The sequence below is a fragment of the Plecotus auritus genome, assembly GCF_963455305.1.
Source record: "Plecotus auritus genome assembly, chromosome: 1".
Classification (NCBI taxonomy): Eukaryota; Metazoa; Chordata; class Mammalia; order Chiroptera; family Vespertilionidae; genus Plecotus; species Plecotus auritus.
In genome coordinates, this window is record NC_137770.1 from 106,048,432 (window position 1) to 106,067,729 (window position 19,298).

The following is a 19,298-nucleotide window of genomic DNA, read 5'->3' on the forward strand; positions in this document are numbered from 1 at the left end:
AAAACAAATTTGTGGTGCAGTAACTAGCATCTCATTTGGGGGCCTATGTGTTAAGAAAATATTCTTTACGCCCATGAATCGATTTGGGGAACTAAGTCAGTTCCTTTTCCTATTGAAATATCAGTCATTTCTCAGAGACTATATAACTTAACAGCAGTTCCTTGCTTTCCAAATCTGTCCCCCAAAACAGAGTTGATAAATTGGAGCACTAATTACTTACAGAGCTGACTCTGTCCTTTCCTCTGACAAAGAGTTCAGGTTCCTTCTCTCTCCTCTCTTCCTATCTCTCTTACCACCTTTCTTTTCTCCTCTTTTCTTTCTCCTGTTCTTGGTTTATTCCAGGGCAGTGCTAACCTGACTTAAACATTTTTGCTTTTATAGCATATATAATTAGTTTTAAAGCCATTTGGTTTGTGGATTTGGCCTGGTCCACACCATGTGGAATGTGTACACATGGGCACAATCTGTGGGCAGTTTCCTGCAGAGTAATTCATTCCATCAAAAGAGTGAATGCAATGAAACAAAGTGACATTTTAAAGAAGTAATTTGGCAGTTTTTATTTTTATTTTTTTCTTTATTGATTAAGGTATTAGATATGTGTCCTTATCGCCCCATTGCCCCCCCCCCCCCATGCCCTCACCCCCCTGGTGTCTGTATCCATTGGTTAGGCTTATGTGCATGCATACAAGTCCTTTGGTTGCTTTCTCCCCCAAACCCCTCTGAGGTTTGATGATCTGATTGTTGCTTCTCTGTCTCTAGATCTGTTTTTGTTCATCAGTTTATGTTGTTCATTATATTCCATAAATGAGTGAGATCATGTGATAGTTATCTTTCTCTGACTGGCTTATTTCACTTAGCATAATGCTCTCCAGTTTCATCCATGCTTTTGCAAATGGTAAGAATTCCTTCTTTTTTACTGCAGTGTAGTATTCCATTGCGTAGATGTACCGCATTTTTAATCAACTCATCTGCCACTCTGAACATAGGGGTGCATATATCCTTTCTGATTGGTGTTTCTAGTTTCTTGGGATATATTCCCATAAGTGGGATCACTGGGTCAAATGGGAGTTCCATTTTTAGCTTTTGAAGAAACTCCATACTGTTTTCCACAGTGGCTGCACCAGTCTGCATTCCCACCAGCAATGCAGGAGGGTTCCTTTTTCTCTACATCCTCGCCAGCACTTGTTTGTTGACTTGTTGATGATAGCCATTCTGACAGGTGTAAGATGGTACCTCATTGTTGTTTTGATTTGCATCTCTCGGATGATTAGTGACTTTGAGCATGTTTTCATATGTCTCTTGGCCTTCCTTATGTCTTCTTTCGAAAAGTATCTATTTAGATATGTTGCCCATTTTTTTATTGGGTTGTTTATCTTCTTTTTGTTAAGTTTTACAATGACATTGCAGTTACTTATTTTAAACAAATAATTCTTTTAAATTCTTGCTCATGTTGGCATACAGATAGTGAATCCCTTGCCCCTTTGTTAAGATAATCACTGGGGTATCAGACTTTTTTAGGAAATAAAAACCCTGTACAGAGTTTGTCATTACAATCCTGGGTCTACTTCTGGGTCACAAATTAGGTTTTGATATTTGCTGTCCTTCAGTAAGATCAGGTCATGGAGATTATTATGCTAAGTGAAATAAGCCAGTCAGAGAAAGACAAACATTACATGATCTTATTTATATGTGGAATCTAATGAACAAAATAAACTGACAAACAAAATAGATCCAGAGACATGGGAGCATGGGACAGACTGAGGAATCTCAGAAGGACGAGGTGGTGGGGGTGAGAAGAGATGAACCAAAGAATTTATGTGCATATATGCATAACCCATGCACAGACAGTAGTGTGCTGAGGGCCTGGGGAAGGGGGCAGGAGTGGGGGAGAGAGGGACAATGGGTGGGGAAAAGGGGGATATCTGTAATACTTTGACAAAGATAAATTAAAAAATAAAGGAAAACACACAAAAAAAAACTACCATTATAAAAATAAGTTAATTTAAAATATATATAAAATCAGGTCAGTGAATTAAGCTAAGATCTATGATGTCCCCAGATTGAGTCTTTGAAAATTTAAGGAAGATAAATCTGCTACATGCATATTCTCATTCCTGCTGTCATTGAAATTCCAAATCACGATTTAGGAGTGAAGTCAGTTTAAAGAGCAAGGGGAGGAGGAAGAGAGGCCCAAGTTAAAGTTTAGCATCCTGCTGACATGGGTGAGCTTGCCTGCTGTGTGTCGCTTGCCTGTGTGAGTACATGCATGCCTCTGGCTGAATCCAGGCACAAAATCCTGGCAAATGATTGTCACATCTTAACTTGACCCAGCTCTTCCGACACTCTGCAATGTTACCTATCTGTTTTAACCTGTAGGAAGAAGGAGGATTTACAGATGATAGTATCGTTTCTAATCTGCTTTGGGTAAGCCTGACTCTAACACAGGTGTCTCTGGGTTATAGCAATATGCCTGCCAGCTATAATTCTCACAGGGTGACTCCCTTAGTGCCCTCTGGGTTTGGTTTCTTATCCCAAGGCAAGATGTCACTTTCATTCAGAGTGGGGAGCTATCCTGTGTCCTTAATTTTTTTAGTATGTAATGAAAAACCTTGAAAGGCTAAATGTTAAAACTCAATTAAACTCATGGTTCCCTTTCTGTAACTGAGTATCTTCTATAAATTATAAAACTGACTGGAGTATACTTACTGTGCTTGTGGATTTATGTCAGCATTCTAAAAAAATGAACAAATGGGAAGGACTCTTGAAAAGCTAACTGAAATTGCAATGAGAAATTAACATTCTGTTAGAGAAATCATTGTTTTTGTCTCTCCCCCTCCCCACCCGGCTCTGATAAGTCTTCTCTTCTCACCTCTAATCCTCTCCCTTTGCTCTATAGGAACCTGTATATGCTTCTACTTATTCTCCTACTATACCTGCTGCCCATAAACACCTGTCTATTGTATCTATTAATCAGGTGAGGAAAGCCTAAACATATCAAGCCTCATTGCCATTTCTGAGCAGTAGGGAAGCTTGTTTCATTTAGGGAAGTAAGTCCACTGAGTGCGTGCGTGTATGTGTGTGTGTGTGTGTGTGTGTATAATCAGTTCATATATTTATAGTCAGTCACATATCTGTAATAATAAAAACTTAATATGCAAATCGACCGAACGGCTGAACAGCGGAACGACCGTCCGGATGATGCCGTGGTGGCAAGGGCCGAGGCAGCTGCCAGGCCTGCGAAGGCCTACTCTTGCATGAATTTCGTGCATCGGGCCTCTAGTATCAGATATTTGGCTCAGACTTTCAGATAGACCCGATGAGATTAATTCACTTCATAATCATGAAACTGGTTTAAGAAATACTCCAGAGCAGCAGTTGCCAACCGGTGGTCTGCGGACCACTCACGGTCTGTGAGGTCCAAAAGGTTGGCGACTGCTGCTCCAGAGAGTTCCTTGCTCCAACTCAGCAATAATGCCATCTTGCTTAGCTCGATGAGCAAGGAGGATAAGGTAGAGGCAGTGTGGGGTGTGGAAGTGACAGGGAGGAAGGGGCTAGTATGGCATGAGCTGGTTGCAGTGGTTCTATTGAAATGAAAAACCAAAGCCTCCTGCCCCCTACTCTCCATACCCTATCTGAACCCCACCCCAGAGGGGAGACCTGGCCTGGCTCAAGGCTTCTGTTGGTGCCTAATATGTGATAATTTTTAAAGCTAAAAATACCCATGATTGGTTTTCTAATGTTGACATTTTTGCAAGAGTCTCTACCCCCCTTTGCCTCCATGATTGGTTTTTATTCCCCTTGGAATGTCTCTAGTGTCAGAAGAGCTATGAAAAGCAGCTACATACACTTTGCCATGATCCCCACATTCTCCTCTCCCTCCACCAATGGGACCTGGCTCAGTCACTTCCCTTTTAGGGACTTTATTTGCTCTAGGTGGCCTCTGCTAAAAATTTCATGACTGGACTGTCCCCTTAGGCCTGGTAGTGATAAAACAGGCTTTTGAGTGTTAGGTGCAAGATTTCAAACATGAAGTCGACAGAGTGCTGCCAGAGAGAGGTTTCTGGGGGCCCTTCTATCTGTATTGTGCATCTTCACCCATGGAAACTCCCCATTTCTACTCCTGCAGGTGGACTTTTCCCTCATTCTCCTTGGTTTCTTTCCTCTGAAGTTAGGCGTGCTGGGCTGTGAGCCCAGCCTCACATAGCCAGTCAGTGTACACCCAAAAATGAGGATTAAATTAGAGGGGGCACATGAGTTATTTTTTCTAAATAAGTCAACTTTAAGTTAAAAGATGTATTATTGAGTTCCTTAAATATAAAACATATATATTATATACATATATGCTTTTTTAATAGACTGGTTTTTAGAGAAGTTTTAGGTTCACAGCAGAATTGGCCAGAAAGTACCGAGATTTACCCATGTACCCACCACCATGCACATAGCCTTTCCCACTATCAGCATCCCCATCAGACATACATTTGTTACAGTTGATGAACCTACACTGACACATCATTATCCCCAAGTCCATAGTTTACATTTGGGTTCATTCTTGGTGGTGTGCATTCTATGGGTTTGGACAAATGTGTAATATCTTGTAGCTATCAGTATAGCACCGTGCAGAATGGTTTCACTGCCCTAAAAACCCTCTGTTCTCTGCCTACTCATCCCTTCTCTCCCCACCCCCAATCCTCGACAAACTGATCTTTCTATTGTTACCATAGTTTTGCCTTTTCCTGAATGTTGTATAGTTGGAATCATTCAGCCTTTTCATATTGGCTCCTTTCACTCAGTAATATGCACCTAAGGTTACTCTATGTGTTTTCATTATTTGATAGCTCACTTCTTTTTAGTGCTGAATAATATTCCTTGTCTGGATGTAACACAATTTGCTTATCCATTTTCCTACCAAAGGGCTTCCTAGTTTTGGCAATTATGAAAAAAAGTCAATAAATATCTATATACAGGTGTTCTTTTTGTGTGTAGCTAGAAGTTTTTCAACTCCTTTGGGTATTAATGAGCCAATTACTGGATCATATGGTAGGAATATGTTTAATTTTGTAAGAAACTGCCAAACTGTCTTTCAAAGTGGCTATTTTACATATCCACCAGCAATGAATGAGGGTTTCTGTTGCTCCACATCCTCACCAGCATTTGGAGAGTATAAGGTTTTGGAATTTTGCTATTGTAATAGGTGTGTAGCAGTATCTCGTTGTTTTAACTTGCATTTCCCTGATGGCATATGATTGTAGAGCATCTTTGCATGTATTTATTTGCCATCTGTATATCTTCTTGAGTGAAATGTCTGATGAGATATTTTTACTATTTTTTAATTGGTTGTTTTCTTATTGCTGAGTTATAAGAGTTCTTATTTTTAAGTTAAAAATATATATTCACTAGAGGCAATCTATGTTTTATCACTTGAAAGTTAAAAATGTCTTAAAACTTTTTTATTTTTACTTCTTGACAGTCTTCCCAGATAAATATTTTATGTACCAGTTAGTGGTACTAGCTTGTCAGTTTTCTCAGATGTCAGGAGACTCCTGTCCTCAGTAGTCCTGGTGTCAACATTCAATAATTCAAAGGCTCAGAGAAGAAAACAGCACTTACACAGAACACACACTGTTTCTAATGAACTGTTTGTCTCTTTATTAAGCGTCAGCATACAATTTCTTCTTCCTCACATGCCTCAGGGCTATACCAGAATAAGGTTTTCCTTAATTCCCCTCCTCTTATTATAGAAGCTGGTGGATGGTGACAAGACCAGGTTATGGTTACTTTGAGGTCTACATGTAGTTGAGATCTTCTTCATGTTTTGTTCTGGTTACTTGAAGCTACATGCCCTCATTTTGGATGGAAATCACTTAAGACAGGGAGAAAGCTAAATTTTTTAACAGTGCACAGAATTCTAAATGGTAATAGCATTTTTGAAAACTGAGAAGTACTTATTTGTCACTTTACCGTGTTTCTGTTACTTAACATGTTCTTTGATCATTTCTTTCTATAATTTAGTTTAAGTAGATGTGAATAAGATGAAAATTTTAAAGCCACATCACAATATTTTCCACCCATAAAGCTCTCCAGTTATGGGAGAATTTATTCTTAAATTTGTACTAATCCTATAATACAGGTTAGTTCCAATCTCTCTGGTATTAGCTCCCTGTGTCAGAAACATGTAGCGAGATTTGCACTATAATTTCTTAGTACAGTTGACTTTAGATCAATGCAGCAGTTAGGAGTACTGATCCCCCACCTCATACAGTTGAAAATTCATACATAACTTTTGACTACTAGTAGCCTACTGCTGACCAGAAACCTTATAGATAAAATTTAACTCATTTAACATATTTTGTATATTATGTGTATTCCTACAATAAAGTACACTAAGGGAAAAGAAAATGTTATTAAGAAAAATCAGAAGGAAGAGAAAATACATTTACAGTATTGGTTGAAAAAAAAATCACATGTACCAGTAAATGGACCTATGCACTTCAAACCCATGCGGTTCAAGAGTCAACTGTAGGTGTGTAGAGGCAAACCCATCAGTAACAGTGTGGTAGCCTGAAAACATTTTTGCAGGATGACCCCTTGCTCAGTTTCAAGCTGTGTTCCTGGCCACCCTAAGAATATCCTCTCTTCTCAATTGTTTCACTGACTTTTAAACACACACACACACACACACACACACACGTTTCCTCCCCTCTCCCTCTTCATCTCTCCACACCTCGTTCACAGAATCTGTGTTGGAACAAGTGAAGCACAGGTTGGGTAGGGCTTCTATTTATATTCTGACAACTCTTTCTTACTATTCCTGGCAATCCTAAATGTCATTGACTAAACCTGGAAAAATGACCCAGTACTTACTGCAATATGTATTATGTCCTTCTCTAAATGGGGAAGAAAAACTTAGAAAGTTGAAATAGTACAATAATGAAGTCTTAAGCTAAAAAGAGAAAAGTAAATGAACAAAGATGTCCATATCACTTGTTTTCACATTTTGAGTTCTATAATTTAATAGCAACTTGGGACAATTTTTTATTAGATTCTCCAGTGAATATACAAGCTACTAGAGGCCTGGTGCACGACATTCGTGCACTGGGTGGTGGGGGGGTGTCCCTCAGCCCAGCCTGCACCCTCTCACAGTCCGGGACCCCTCGGGGGATGTCCGCCTGCCGCGGAGGCCAGAGAGGCTCCCGCCACTGCCACTGCACTCTCCAGCTGTGAGTCTGACTTCTGGCTGAGTGATGCTTCCCCTGTGGGAGCAAACTGACCACCAGGGGGCAGCTCCTGCATTGAGTGTCTGCCCCCTGGTGGTCAGTGCACATCATAGTGACTGGTTGACTGGTCGATGTGGTCATTCTGCCATTCGGTCGCTGGGCTTTTATTATATAGAATATTTTTCTTATCTCATTGGAGAGTCATGTAGAGTGAGATAGCAGGAATTAGTGGGCCCTAAACCAACCCCACTAAGTAGCAGAGTTAAGGTGAAACTTCTAGAGAAACAAAACCTTTTATGTTTAATGTTATCACTTAGAGGGGAGTAAAAAATATGCCTTCTTAACACAGATGAAACAGCTGTATCATTCCAAAGTTCCTATGTGTCACATTCTCAAAGGAGCTCCAGGGGAATCCCAGTGCTTTGGGGAATGGAATTGCTGACTTGGGGATACCAAGTTTCTGAGTCATTAACCACACCCTGCTACCACACCCAGGACCTTGGAGATGCTGCTGAGTTCACTATAGAGCAGTGATTGTGGATCCTTGGCAAGCAAACCTTGGCACATTATATGTTTTTTTTCCCCAAAATATTTAAGTTAAGTGCTGTATTGATTTGATTAAAATTCACTCCTGGGACTTCATTTTTAAGGAAAATTAATTTTCTGTTATGAATTTTGATGATATCCTCCTGAAAAATCAACCTCATAGTTTATTTAAGAAAGGTATGTGATTCACAGAGTTACTTGGAATTAGGGTCATTTTGAAAATTGCAAGTGGGAAGTTAAAAAAAAAGGATTTTAAACATATTTGATAATTCTATTTTGATAAAATTTAAAACTTATAGAAAAGTCATCATAAGAGATAGGGTATTCTCATATATCTTTTACCAGGTTTATTTTTTTAAATTTTTTAAATATATTTATTGACTTCAGAGAGGAAGGGAAAATGAGAGAGAGAGATAGAAACATCAATGAGAAAGAATCATTGATTGGCTGCCTCCTGCACACCCTCTACTGAGGATCGAGCCCACAACCTGGGCATGTGCCCTTGGCTGGAATTGAACCCGGGACCCTGCAGTCCATAGGCCAATGCTCTATCCACTGAGCCAAACCGGCTAGGGCTTTTACCAGATTGATATGTTGACATTTGCTCCCTCCCCAACTTCTCTCACCCTTCTTCTCTCCATCCCCCACCCCAGTGCTGGCTTGCTGCTTTCCCTTATATATTTACTAGTGGTCTGTGCACGGATTCGTGCACATTGAAAGGAAATTAATTAGAAGGTGGCCTGCGGGGCGGGACTGGGCTATATGGGCCGGACACACCCTGCAGCCAACCTCCCTTGGTCCCTCCCCGGCCGGTGCACCTGGGGTGGCACCATGGCTCAAAGGGTGTCTATGGAGTGAGCAGGGTCCCTCCAGCAGGTGGGGTCCCTTGGCCTGGCCTGTGGGGATTGGACCAAAACTGGCTCTCCGACATCCCCAGAGGGGTCCCGGAGTACGAGAGCACACTCTGCAAAGTTGCTGTCATACAGGGTTGGAACGCAAACACAAGTGTGCAAGTGTGGCAGTAAACCAGATTTGGGGCCTACAGTGCCCCAGCAACAACATAACCCATGGCCGAAGGTGGAATCAGAAGGCCCCATGAGGAATCGGGCTCCCTCCTCTCTGGTTTCAGGTGCGTCACCTGAGAACCGCCACTGCCAAGTTACTGCAGCTCGGCAGCTCCTGCATTGAGCGTCTGCCCCCTAGGAGCTAGTGTGTGCCATAGCGACCGACCAGACAGGCAGAGGGACACTTAGCATATTAGCCTTTTACATATATAGATATCACCCCCCAATACCATCACATTAGGGATTAGCTTTCAGCCAATGAATATGGGGAGGGGATGGAAGCACAGACATTCAATCTATGGCATACTTCCATAACTATAATACAACTATAATACAGTGATCAAGATGAGGAAATATCACACTGATAGATGTTTAATCCATGATTCATATTTCAATTGTGTCAATTTCCCCCTAATGACATCCCTTTTACCCACACCCATACCCCATTTAGGTTTCAAGCCAGGATCATGCATTGTATTTTGTTGCCCTGTCTCTTTAGGAAAAGGTTTTTAACCTAATTTAAGTGACCAAAGATCTTAGAACCAGCTCTGGCTATGACTGCTCTGTGGAAGAAGTCTGTAAAAGGAAGACTCCTAAATGAGATGATGGCGAGGTCCGTATTCATGGCTTAAGCCAGTGGTGTCAGTGCAGGCCTGCTTTTATGCGGCTGGAAAGGCGGGAAAGACCTGTTTCCTGCACTGCCTCCATCATCCCAGGGCTTTCAGAAGCCCCCAACAAATCTGGAAGTTATGCCCTGTTGGTCAGTTAAGGGAAGCTGATTTGCCACTTGGAAGGAGTTGAGGAAGAATCAGTGGCCCCCAGATGTATTTCCCCTCAGGGCTCTCCAAGCACTCACACTGTGTCATTGGAAGCCTGACCCTCAGTTTGATTCATGTTATTCAAAGGAAAAGTCCTTATGAGAGAAGAGGAGCTGGGGAAACTGCCAGATGCCTTAGCGGAAATGGCATTCCTCGGTCTAAGACAGGGGTGGGCAAACTTTTTGACTCGAGGGCCACAATGGGTTCTTAAACTGGACCGGAGGGCTGGAACAAAAGCATGGATGGAGTGTTTGTGTGAACTAATATAAATTCAAAGTAAACATCATTACATAAAAGGGTATTTTTTTTTTTTTATTTCAATAGTTTTATTCATTTCAAACATTTTAACAAGAAGATTGTAAACACTAATTATTATAATTTGAAACTTCAAAAAATGGAGGAATCATAGCACAATAACATACCTTATATTGAAGATGGCAAAGGCAAAATAAAATTGCCTAACAAAGGTACAAAAGCCTTTCAAATTAAACTTAAATATAATAAAATAATTTAAAACTAAAACAAATAGAAAAGAACAAAATGTGTAAACAGTAAATTAAACATTTTCTTCAGTGCAACTTCCAAATTATGCCTGGGACGTAGATGTAGATGGCAATGTAGACTGGGTTGAAAGATTTTTGGTCTTTAAAACATCAACTTCAGTGGGAACAGTGTTGTTGGTCTCCTTTTTAGCTAATGCTCTGATACTGTGCTCTCCAGGGGCGTGTCTCCCTACATCACCACGATAGCGTGTCTACGCATTCCCAGGGTGATGTCGGGGGACGCGTCCGCGGGCATTACAAGGAGCCTCTGAAGATTGAGAAGTTGTTCCTTCTTCTGAATGGGCGTATTTAATGGGCAGATATAACTCCGCCCACTCAGAAGAAGGAGCTGCGGCCATGTTTCCCGACGTTGCCATGTTAACACTGCTGCTGGTGAAGGAGCGGAGGGGAGAGCAAGAGAACCCTCTGCTCTTTCGGCTCCGCGGGCCGGATAGAACAGCCGAACGGGCCGGATCCGGCCCGCGGGCCGTAGTTTGCCCACGGCTGGGAAGATCCTGAGGTGAAAGCAAAAGCATAAATCCAGGAAGCTGGCCACCACCATCTTTAGAGCCCCTCCTGGATGACCTCTAGGGGACAGCCCAGAGGCTCCTGTCTAGGAGGGGCTCTCCTCCTCCACACTGGCTCCCAGGGCTCCTGCCCTCTCCCTTGCTTCAGGCCCTGGCCCATGCTTTCACAGAGAGGGGTTTATAGTGAAGCTGTGTCCTGCCAACCTTGGAAGGCCTCCTGCCCGAACCACTCTACTGCCATCACCCACTCTTTCTCAGGGCCACACCCCTTCTCTCTGGGCCTGGGTGTCTGTGCCTCTGCCTCCTTCCTGCTTTTCATCCTCTGACCTCAGCCCCAGCAGCCTGAGCTCTCCCTCCTGTCCTGCTTTCTCAGCCCCTCAGCTTTCCCTTGGGCCAAATGAGTATCACCAGTGGCTTAGAAAGTGAAGAGGCAGGTATCTCTAGAACCCCAATTAGAAGTTTATAAAAATCATTTTTTTTTAATATATTTTATTGATTTTTTTACAGAGAGGAAGAGAGGAAGGGAGAGGGATAGAGAGTTAGAAACATCGATGAGAGAGAAACATCGATCAGCTGCCTCCTGCACGCCCCCTACTGGGGATGTGCCCGCAACCAAGGTACATGCCCTTGACCGGAATCGAACCTGGGACCCTTGAGTCCGCAGGCCGACGCTCTATCCACTGAGCCAAACCGGTTTTGGCTAAAAATCATTTTTTACATAAAAATTTTATTATATATGTAAGATATCTGTAGCACAGTGCATCCTCAATGTCATATATATTATGACCTACAAGTTAGACCCTGATTGCCCATGTAACATAGTTGCTCTAGAAAAAAGCACGTCAAGTTCCAGAAAACTTTCTTACAGCACACCTTACTCCGGATCAGCTTTTCCTGCTTTATAATTGACCATGTTCCTGTGTACTTAGTTGGTAAGATCTTCTAGATTGATAGTGTTCTTTGTGATACATATATGTGTAATATATATGTATGCACACACACACACATACACATATGTATATGAAGAAAATTTTCTCATCACCTGAGTTTAACCAGATAGGTAAAACAGACCAATTTTAAAACTCTGTAAAGGACCTGGCATGAAGGCTGTCTCTATTTTTTGTTTATTTTTACAAAGTATTGTTCTGGTGTTCCAATTTTCCAGACAAGTAGTTAAAAAAACAACTAAGTTTTGATTTAAAGTTTCAGTGTTGCTGATGGTGATCTCTGATCCAAGCTGGAAATAAGGAAGTCAACCCTACTTCAGAATAGCTATGGCCAGTTTCGGATAGTGTTGTATCCTCTTTGCCTGCTTTTCAGCTCACAAAATGCTACGGGCTAAAATTCACCTCTCTTTCATTTCCCTCTTCTATTTTCTCCGTTGTACATGTTTAACTAAGCAGGTCACAGAAAGTCGAGAGAGCCAAATGACTATCGAAGAGAGGAAGCACCTCATTACTGTGAGAGAGGAAGCCTGGAAGACAAAAGGCAAAGGGGCAGCTAACGACTCCACCCAGTTTACCGTGGCTGGGAGAATGGTGAAGAAAGGTCAGTTTGCGAATGTGCATGTTGTACACATGTACCTGTGTGCGCACATGCTCCATCACCCATGGACGGGAGGGGGGCCCGTGACAGCTCAATGAAAACAATCACACCATGGTATATTTTAGTTTTTAATCTCACAGATGTTGTGTAAATGGTTTTGGGGTTGGTTTTCTGAGATATTCCTACCGAAACCTTTTTTTATACATAGCGTCATCTTCAATGTAAAAGGCATAATTCAATTTCAAAACTTAGCCATTTGGAAATTGAGCACAGGTTTCAAAAGCAATTGCAAATCTGTTAACGAATCTTAGTTCTTTCCCATAATTGCTTTCAAATTATTTACATTTTCTTGCCATCTGGCAATCAGTTAACCCAAATTAGCCTTTCTCAATGAAGAAGGAGTTTCCGTCTTCTCCCTTCTAGGGTAATTCCTAGGTCCCTTACCATAAAGCTGAGTTCTCTGGCTTACAAAGATGGATTTCCAAGTATGTTTTAATAGATGTTTAAAAGATATACCCAATTCAAGGAGTGGGATTTCCCTGCAGACAGTCATTTCTCTGCATCTGAACTCTTGGAACTAATTTGAAATCTGTACACAAAGATTTATTAAACTGAGGAATCACATGGTTAGTAAAGTCACCAGAGAGCTTTAAGCCTCTATATCCTGTAGGAAATGTTTAGAATTTGGATCCCTTTGTCTCTTATGGTGCATGCCTTCATTTTCTGGGTTATTGTTTTAAAACAAATTTTCTAAGTTAGTGATAAAGGTTTTCACATTCACTTAGAGTTCATTTATATTGTCATTAGCTCTTCTAGGTTTATCTTTCCCTTTTCTCAAAATCTTTCATGATTCTCACTCATACATAGTGCCTAACTCACTGTAGTCTCATAATAAATCTTTGCAGAAGGAAAGGAGGGAGGGGAAACCCTTGAATTGTGATTAACTCAAATCTTGGCAGAAGAATCCTCTCTAACAAATTCTTAACTAATCTTGGAATTGTCAAAAGATAATAGCAGATAATTTACTCTCACAAAATGAGGCAGCATTTGAGTATTTTCACCAAATCGCAGAACAGTGTAATCAAGTTAAACTACTTTAATATGAGCCCCATCCTGTGTTATCAAAACCAGCTCCTTAAGGCCCACATTGATCAAGAAGAATTCAAGCTGAGAACATGAACCAGAGCTCAGACCTAGCCTGGACTTTTATCCTGATGACTTCTTATTTTTCTTTCATTTAAAAAATCACATTGATTTGTAAGTAGGCCCACTTACTACCAAAACCCACTGCTCTAGTCCACAGCACTGTCAGAGGAAGGAGATTTGCTCTTACATGGGCTTGGAGGGCAAGAGCCAAGAAGTTCCTATCTCAGTGGATGAGTTTGCATTCACTTTTTCCTGAATAAATCAGAGATCTTTATTTAACAGGTGCTATATTGTTGGCTCAGGAAATAATTTTCTTACACTTTTAGCTGATGAAAAACACTGTACCCTATTTTTCTAATATTTGTTACCACCTACTGGGTTATATGTTTCACTTGCGTTGTCAGCTGGTTTTTATTTGCCATAATATGGCATCTGGTTTATACTCACTATAGAATAAAGTAACCCCCCACACTACAGTCACTGAGACATCCCATTTCATCTGGTTACAATGGCACATACGAGTTACTGCGTATCAGTAAATTGCCAAGAGGCACACTGTACTCTCATTTTCGTTCTCTCAGGCCAGAAAACTGTACTGTTCTCTAGCCTCATTAGGACTTTTTCCCTTTTTGATACTCTTAGAGTATCTGTAACAATTAGCACTCCGAAAGGTTTCTGTGATATTCTACTATTCTCCTGGAAGAAAAATACTCAAAGTATGCCTTTGAACAAGAGGGGTGTGAAAATGTTCCTGAAGAGAGTGGGTAATGGTTCTTGCAAGTAGAAGTCATTGAAAGAGGTATGTGGAGTGCTTTGTTTTAGTGTGTAATTTAAATCTATTTGCCCTCTCACATGCACAAAAATACTAATATCTAGCTGGGAAAGAGGTGGCCCGCATCCAAGAGCTCTCCCGCATGCTGCTGTCTGAATGGGCAGCAGGGGGCGCCCTGGCAGTACAGAGGGCCAGGTTTCCTGGTTGCCTCTTTTTTAACATTAGAGTTAATGACCTCCATGCTAATGAACCTTTCCATGTCTCTTTTACATCCTTTTTGTAGGTAATGATTTACTGCCCCAGCCTGTGAACCAAATTTCACCTATCTTTATTATCTTTCAGGAAAAATTTATTTTCTCACTGGTGTAAACCCTTTGCAGGTCTGGTAAATGAAATAAAATTTGAAAAGTTGACATCCTCAAGCAAATATATATATGTCTTGAAGCTTTCTAGAAAATCACCTAAAACTTAAGTTTTAAACTAGATTTCAGTATTTTGTCTTAAAATTTTAATGCTGTAATACATCTTTCTCTAGCTCACAGGAGGAAGGAGCAGAGCAATTCATTCATGTATTTTTCCTTGTAGGTGATAGTGACTCACATCTTCTTCAGATGTGCTTTGAGGGATGCTCAAAGTGTCAATGTTATCTGAGGATTTCACATTTATACACAGAACATTAAAACCTCATTTTGTCCTTTGCAAATGTACTAATTATTTTCCTTTCCAAATCCTTCTACTTAAGTTGGGGTTGGGGGGGGGGGGGGGGGGAAGGATGCTGATTTTTTTTTTTAAGGTCACAGGTCACTTTATTTTGTTTTAAATTTAATAAATCTTTATTGTTCAGATTATTACAATTTTTCCTCTTTTTTTCCCCCCATAGCTCCCCTCCACCCGGTTCCCACTCCACCCTCTGCCCTTACCTCCCCCGCACTGTCCTCATCCATAGGTGTACGATTTTTGTCCAGTCTCTTCCCGCACCCCCTTACCTTTCCCCCTGAGAATTGTCAGTCCACTCCCTTTCTATGCCCCTGATTCTATTATATTCACCAGTTTATTCTATTCATCAGATTTTTTATTCACTTGATTTTTAGATTCACTTGTAGATAGACATGTATTTGTTGTTCATAATTTTTATCTTTACCTTTTTCTTCTTCTTCCTCTTCTTAAAGAATGCCTTTCAGCATTTCATATAATACTGGTTTGGTGGTAATGAATTCCTTTAGCTATTTCTTATCTGTGAAGCTCTTTATCTGACCTTCAATTGTGAATGATAGCTTTGCTGGGTAGAGTAATCTTGGTTGTAGGTTCTTGCTATTCATCACTTTGAATATTTCTTGCCACTCACGTCTGGCCTGCATAGTTTCTGTTGAGAAATCAGCTGACAATCGTATGGGTGCTCCCTTGTAGGTAATTAACTGTTTTTCTCTTGCTGCTTTTAATATTCTCTCTTTGTCTTTTGCTCTTGGCATTTTAATTATGATGTGTCTTGGTGTGGTCCTCTTTGGATTCCTTTTGTTTGGGGTTCTCTCACTTTCTGGACTTATAAGTCCATTTCTTTCACCAGGTGGGGAAGTTTTCTGTCATTATTTCTTCAAATAGGTTTTCAGTATCTTGCTCTCTCTCTTCTTCTGGCACCCCCATAATTCGGATGTTGGTATGCTTGAGGTTGTCCCAGAGGCTCCTTACACTATCTTCAAATTTTTGGATTCTTTTTTCTTTTTGCTTTTCCGGTTGAGTGTTTTTTGCTTCTTTGTATTTCAAATCTTTGACTTGATTCTTGTGGTCCTCTAGTCTGCTGTTGGGTCTCTGTATAATATTTTTTATTTCAGTCAGTGTATGTTTAATTTCTAGTTGGTCCTTTTTCATATCCTCAAGGGTCTCGCTAAATTTATCGGCCTTTTCTAGGAAATTCTTGAAAAACCTTATAACCGTGGTTTTGAACTCTATATCCAGTCATTTGCTTTCCTCCATTTCTTTCATTTGTGATCTGTTTCTTTGTCTCCACATTTTTGCTGCTTCCCTGAGTTGGTGGAGTAGCTTTGTGTGGTAGGTGTCCTATAGGGCACAGTGGCTCAGTGTCCCCAGTTACCTGAGGTGGACACTCTTGGTGCACCCTTTTGTGGGCTGTGTGCTCAGCCTTGTTGTAGTAAAGTCTTGATTGTTGTTGGTATCACTGGGAGGAATTGACCTCCAGGCCAATTGGCTGTGAGGATCAGCTGTGTCTACGCTGGGAGAACTTCTGTGCTGGAGACACCCTTATGGGACAAGACTTGCAAAATTGCAAAAGCCTCTGAGCTCAGCTTGGGTGGGGCGGAGTTTCAGGGTGGAGCCGACAGCCTTGGCTTCCCGTCAGCCTGCCCTATGAGGCCCCTGGGTCTCAGTGTCCCTCAGTAATCACTGCAAGCACCTCTGAGAGAAAGCTGTCCTTGAGTTTCACCCACTGCCAGACAGTCCAGTTTCTCCCCGAATGAGTCTGGGTTTCCAGAAGCTCGCCCGGAACTGGAGTTCAGCGCTGTTGGGAGCTTCCGTCTCCCTCCCACTTTAGAAAGCCAGCCACGCACTCAGCCGCCCTTGCATTCAGCAGTCAGTCCTCTCTGCACGCGCGCGCCTCCGGACCTCTGCCTTCCAAAGCTCCCGAGTCTCAGTGTGCTTTCTCTTTTCCTCACCGTCCAGATTCCCCCTGAATGAATCTGGTTTCCCAGAGTCTCGCCCAGGACTGGAGTTCAGCGCAGTCAGGAGCTTCCGTCTCCCTTCTGCTTTAGAAAGCCAGCCGCACACTCAGCCGCCCGTGCATTCAGCTGCCCGTCCTCTCCATGCGTGCATCTCCGTACCTCAGCCTTTTGCAGCTCCTCTTAGTCTCAATGTGCTTTCCTCTTTCCTTCTAGTTGTAGTATTTCCACTCAGCCAGCTTTCCTGTGGTTCTGGATGGTGTCCTTTTTGTCTTTTAGTTGTAGTTTTGAAATTGTTGTGCGAGGCAGTAGTTTAGGTGTTTACCTATGCCGCCATCTTGGTTTCTCTCTGATTTTTTTTATTAAAATTTCTTGTTCTGACCAGATACCTTTTTCATGCTGGAATTTCTTTCTTTGCCTTTCATGTGTCCCTTACCATTTCTCCCTTTAAAGATTCCCCACCCTGCTTTGTGATAAATATATGAGAAAGCATATCACAGGTTCCCAGCCACACCAGAGATGGATATGCCCTTCCAAAGATGACAAGTCATTTTCACTGTGTACTCTTGTGTCTTTTCTTCTACAGGGTTAGCACTGTTCAGTTATTGCTCAGTAGAGCCACTCTCCTCTGAGTGATGCTCCAAAGGCTAGACTGCCCCTACCTCACCTCAGCCTGGAAGGAAATTCGTGCTGGCAGCCACTGCCAGCCAGTGCAACACAATCCCTTCTCCTCTTTCTCCGTGGGAGATGGTGCACATAGACTTCCTCCTCAACTATGCGTACCACCACAAAGGGCCTTCAGAGCTCACACTCCATTTGTTCAAGTGTATTCTGATAGACTTGTACTTTCTTATCCCACTTACATGTTATGGCCATGATTTCCTACATCCTCGTTATTCGTTTTGGAATGGCAGCTTATCAGCCACTACAGTCCTTAGAAACTATCAGATTCTATCTACATGTGCGATTGTCCTACACAGTCATGGTACCTGCCAAATGTATTTGTATGTGCACATGCATGTTTGTGTATAAATTCTATAAATTGTAAAATCTACATTGGAGATAAGGGAGATCCAACAGGGTCAGGAGAATTTTCAGGAATGATCCTGAGATACTAAACAGCTCGTTTGTTTGTTCTGCAGGTTTGGCATCACCCACTGCCATAACACCAGTAGCGTCCCCTATTTGCAGTAAAACAAGGGGCACAACACCCATTTCCAAACCCCTGGAAGGTAAGTCACCAAGGCATCCGATATGCCAGGGACTCCGAGTCCTCAGTGGTTCTCTCTCATTGATGGTTTCTACTTGCCTAGATATTGAAGCCAGACCAGACATGCAGTTAGAATCGGACCTGAAGTTGGACAGGCTGGAAAGCTTTCTGAGAAGGCTGAATAACAAAGGTACATGCCAGAAGCCAGAGGGAAGCTTTGGTTTATATACCTGTAGCACACTGCGATTCGTATTTCAGTGAGTAGCTAAGGAAACCTAAAAAGAACCTGCTCCTCTCTCAAAACCTCTAAGTTCCAATTGTGATGGCTTTCTCCTCAGTTAAATTGCCTTCTTTCTACATGACTGGACCGATTTATTCTATAAGCATTATCTTTGCTGTTATCTTTTTAAAAGTGAAGTTATTGGTCAAGTCTGATTGTATTACTAAACTCTGACCCATTTGATAATGTACTAAATTGGGGACCCCCCAATAACATTTCCTATTAAAATCTAAATCTTGGGTTGTCATCCCATCAGAATCATGATTTAATTTTGCTTTTAACCCTGAAAGCAGATAATTCTACTTATACAAAGTCAACATGATCTTGGGCCTGATGAACTTTAAATTGTATATGTCAATTTACAATAAGGTAGCAGTTGATATATCTTATAATCACAAATAATTTCTAAAAGGAAATTTTGGTAAATAATATGTTGAAATAAATATTTCAGTACAAAAGTCAATGGAATATACAAAATAAAAGAATAAAATGCAGGAATACCCTTATCTCTTAATTAAAATTTCCAGTACTTGAAGATTATCAAATATTATACTTTGGGAGTCCCTATCATTGACATTGACCCCTAATAGGTTGGAAATAATACACACACAAAAAAAAACCCTTTAAACCAGAAATATAAAAGTGTAATAGGATAACTAACCTGGCAACACAAGCAATGCAACCAATTCAACAGTGATCTAGCCCAGGGGTCTAATCCAACTCACCACCTGTTTTTGTAAATTGAGTTTTATGGAACACAGTCATGACCACTGTTAAGGTATTGCCAGGAGTCACTGTTGCACTACAACAGCAGAGTTGAGTAGTGATAACACAGGCCATATAGCCTTTCATGTAAAGCCTAAAATATGTACTTCATGGCTCTTTGCAGAAAAACATCTTTCTGACTTCTCATTTAGAGACTGAGGCTACTTCTGCTTCGAGTAGCAAAAGGAACTTAGTGGGCT

The 19,298-nt window shown here is 41.4% G+C and overlaps 1 protein-coding gene across 1 annotated transcript in view; it reads left to right on the top strand.

Annotated features, from left to right (window-relative positions):
* The window catches only part of SVIL (supervillin), a 182,320-nt gene that overhangs the window by 123,610 nt on the left and 39,412 nt on the right, over positions 1-19,298 (top strand). Inside the window, exons 21-23 of the mRNA XM_080678887.1 lie at positions 12,115-12,259; positions 17,986-18,075; positions 18,157-18,243. Coding sequence (XP_080535013.1) covers positions 12,115-12,259; positions 17,986-18,075; positions 18,157-18,243 — 322 coding nt within the window. The remainder of the gene's footprint in view (positions 1-12,114; positions 12,260-17,985; positions 18,076-18,156; positions 18,244-19,298) is intronic.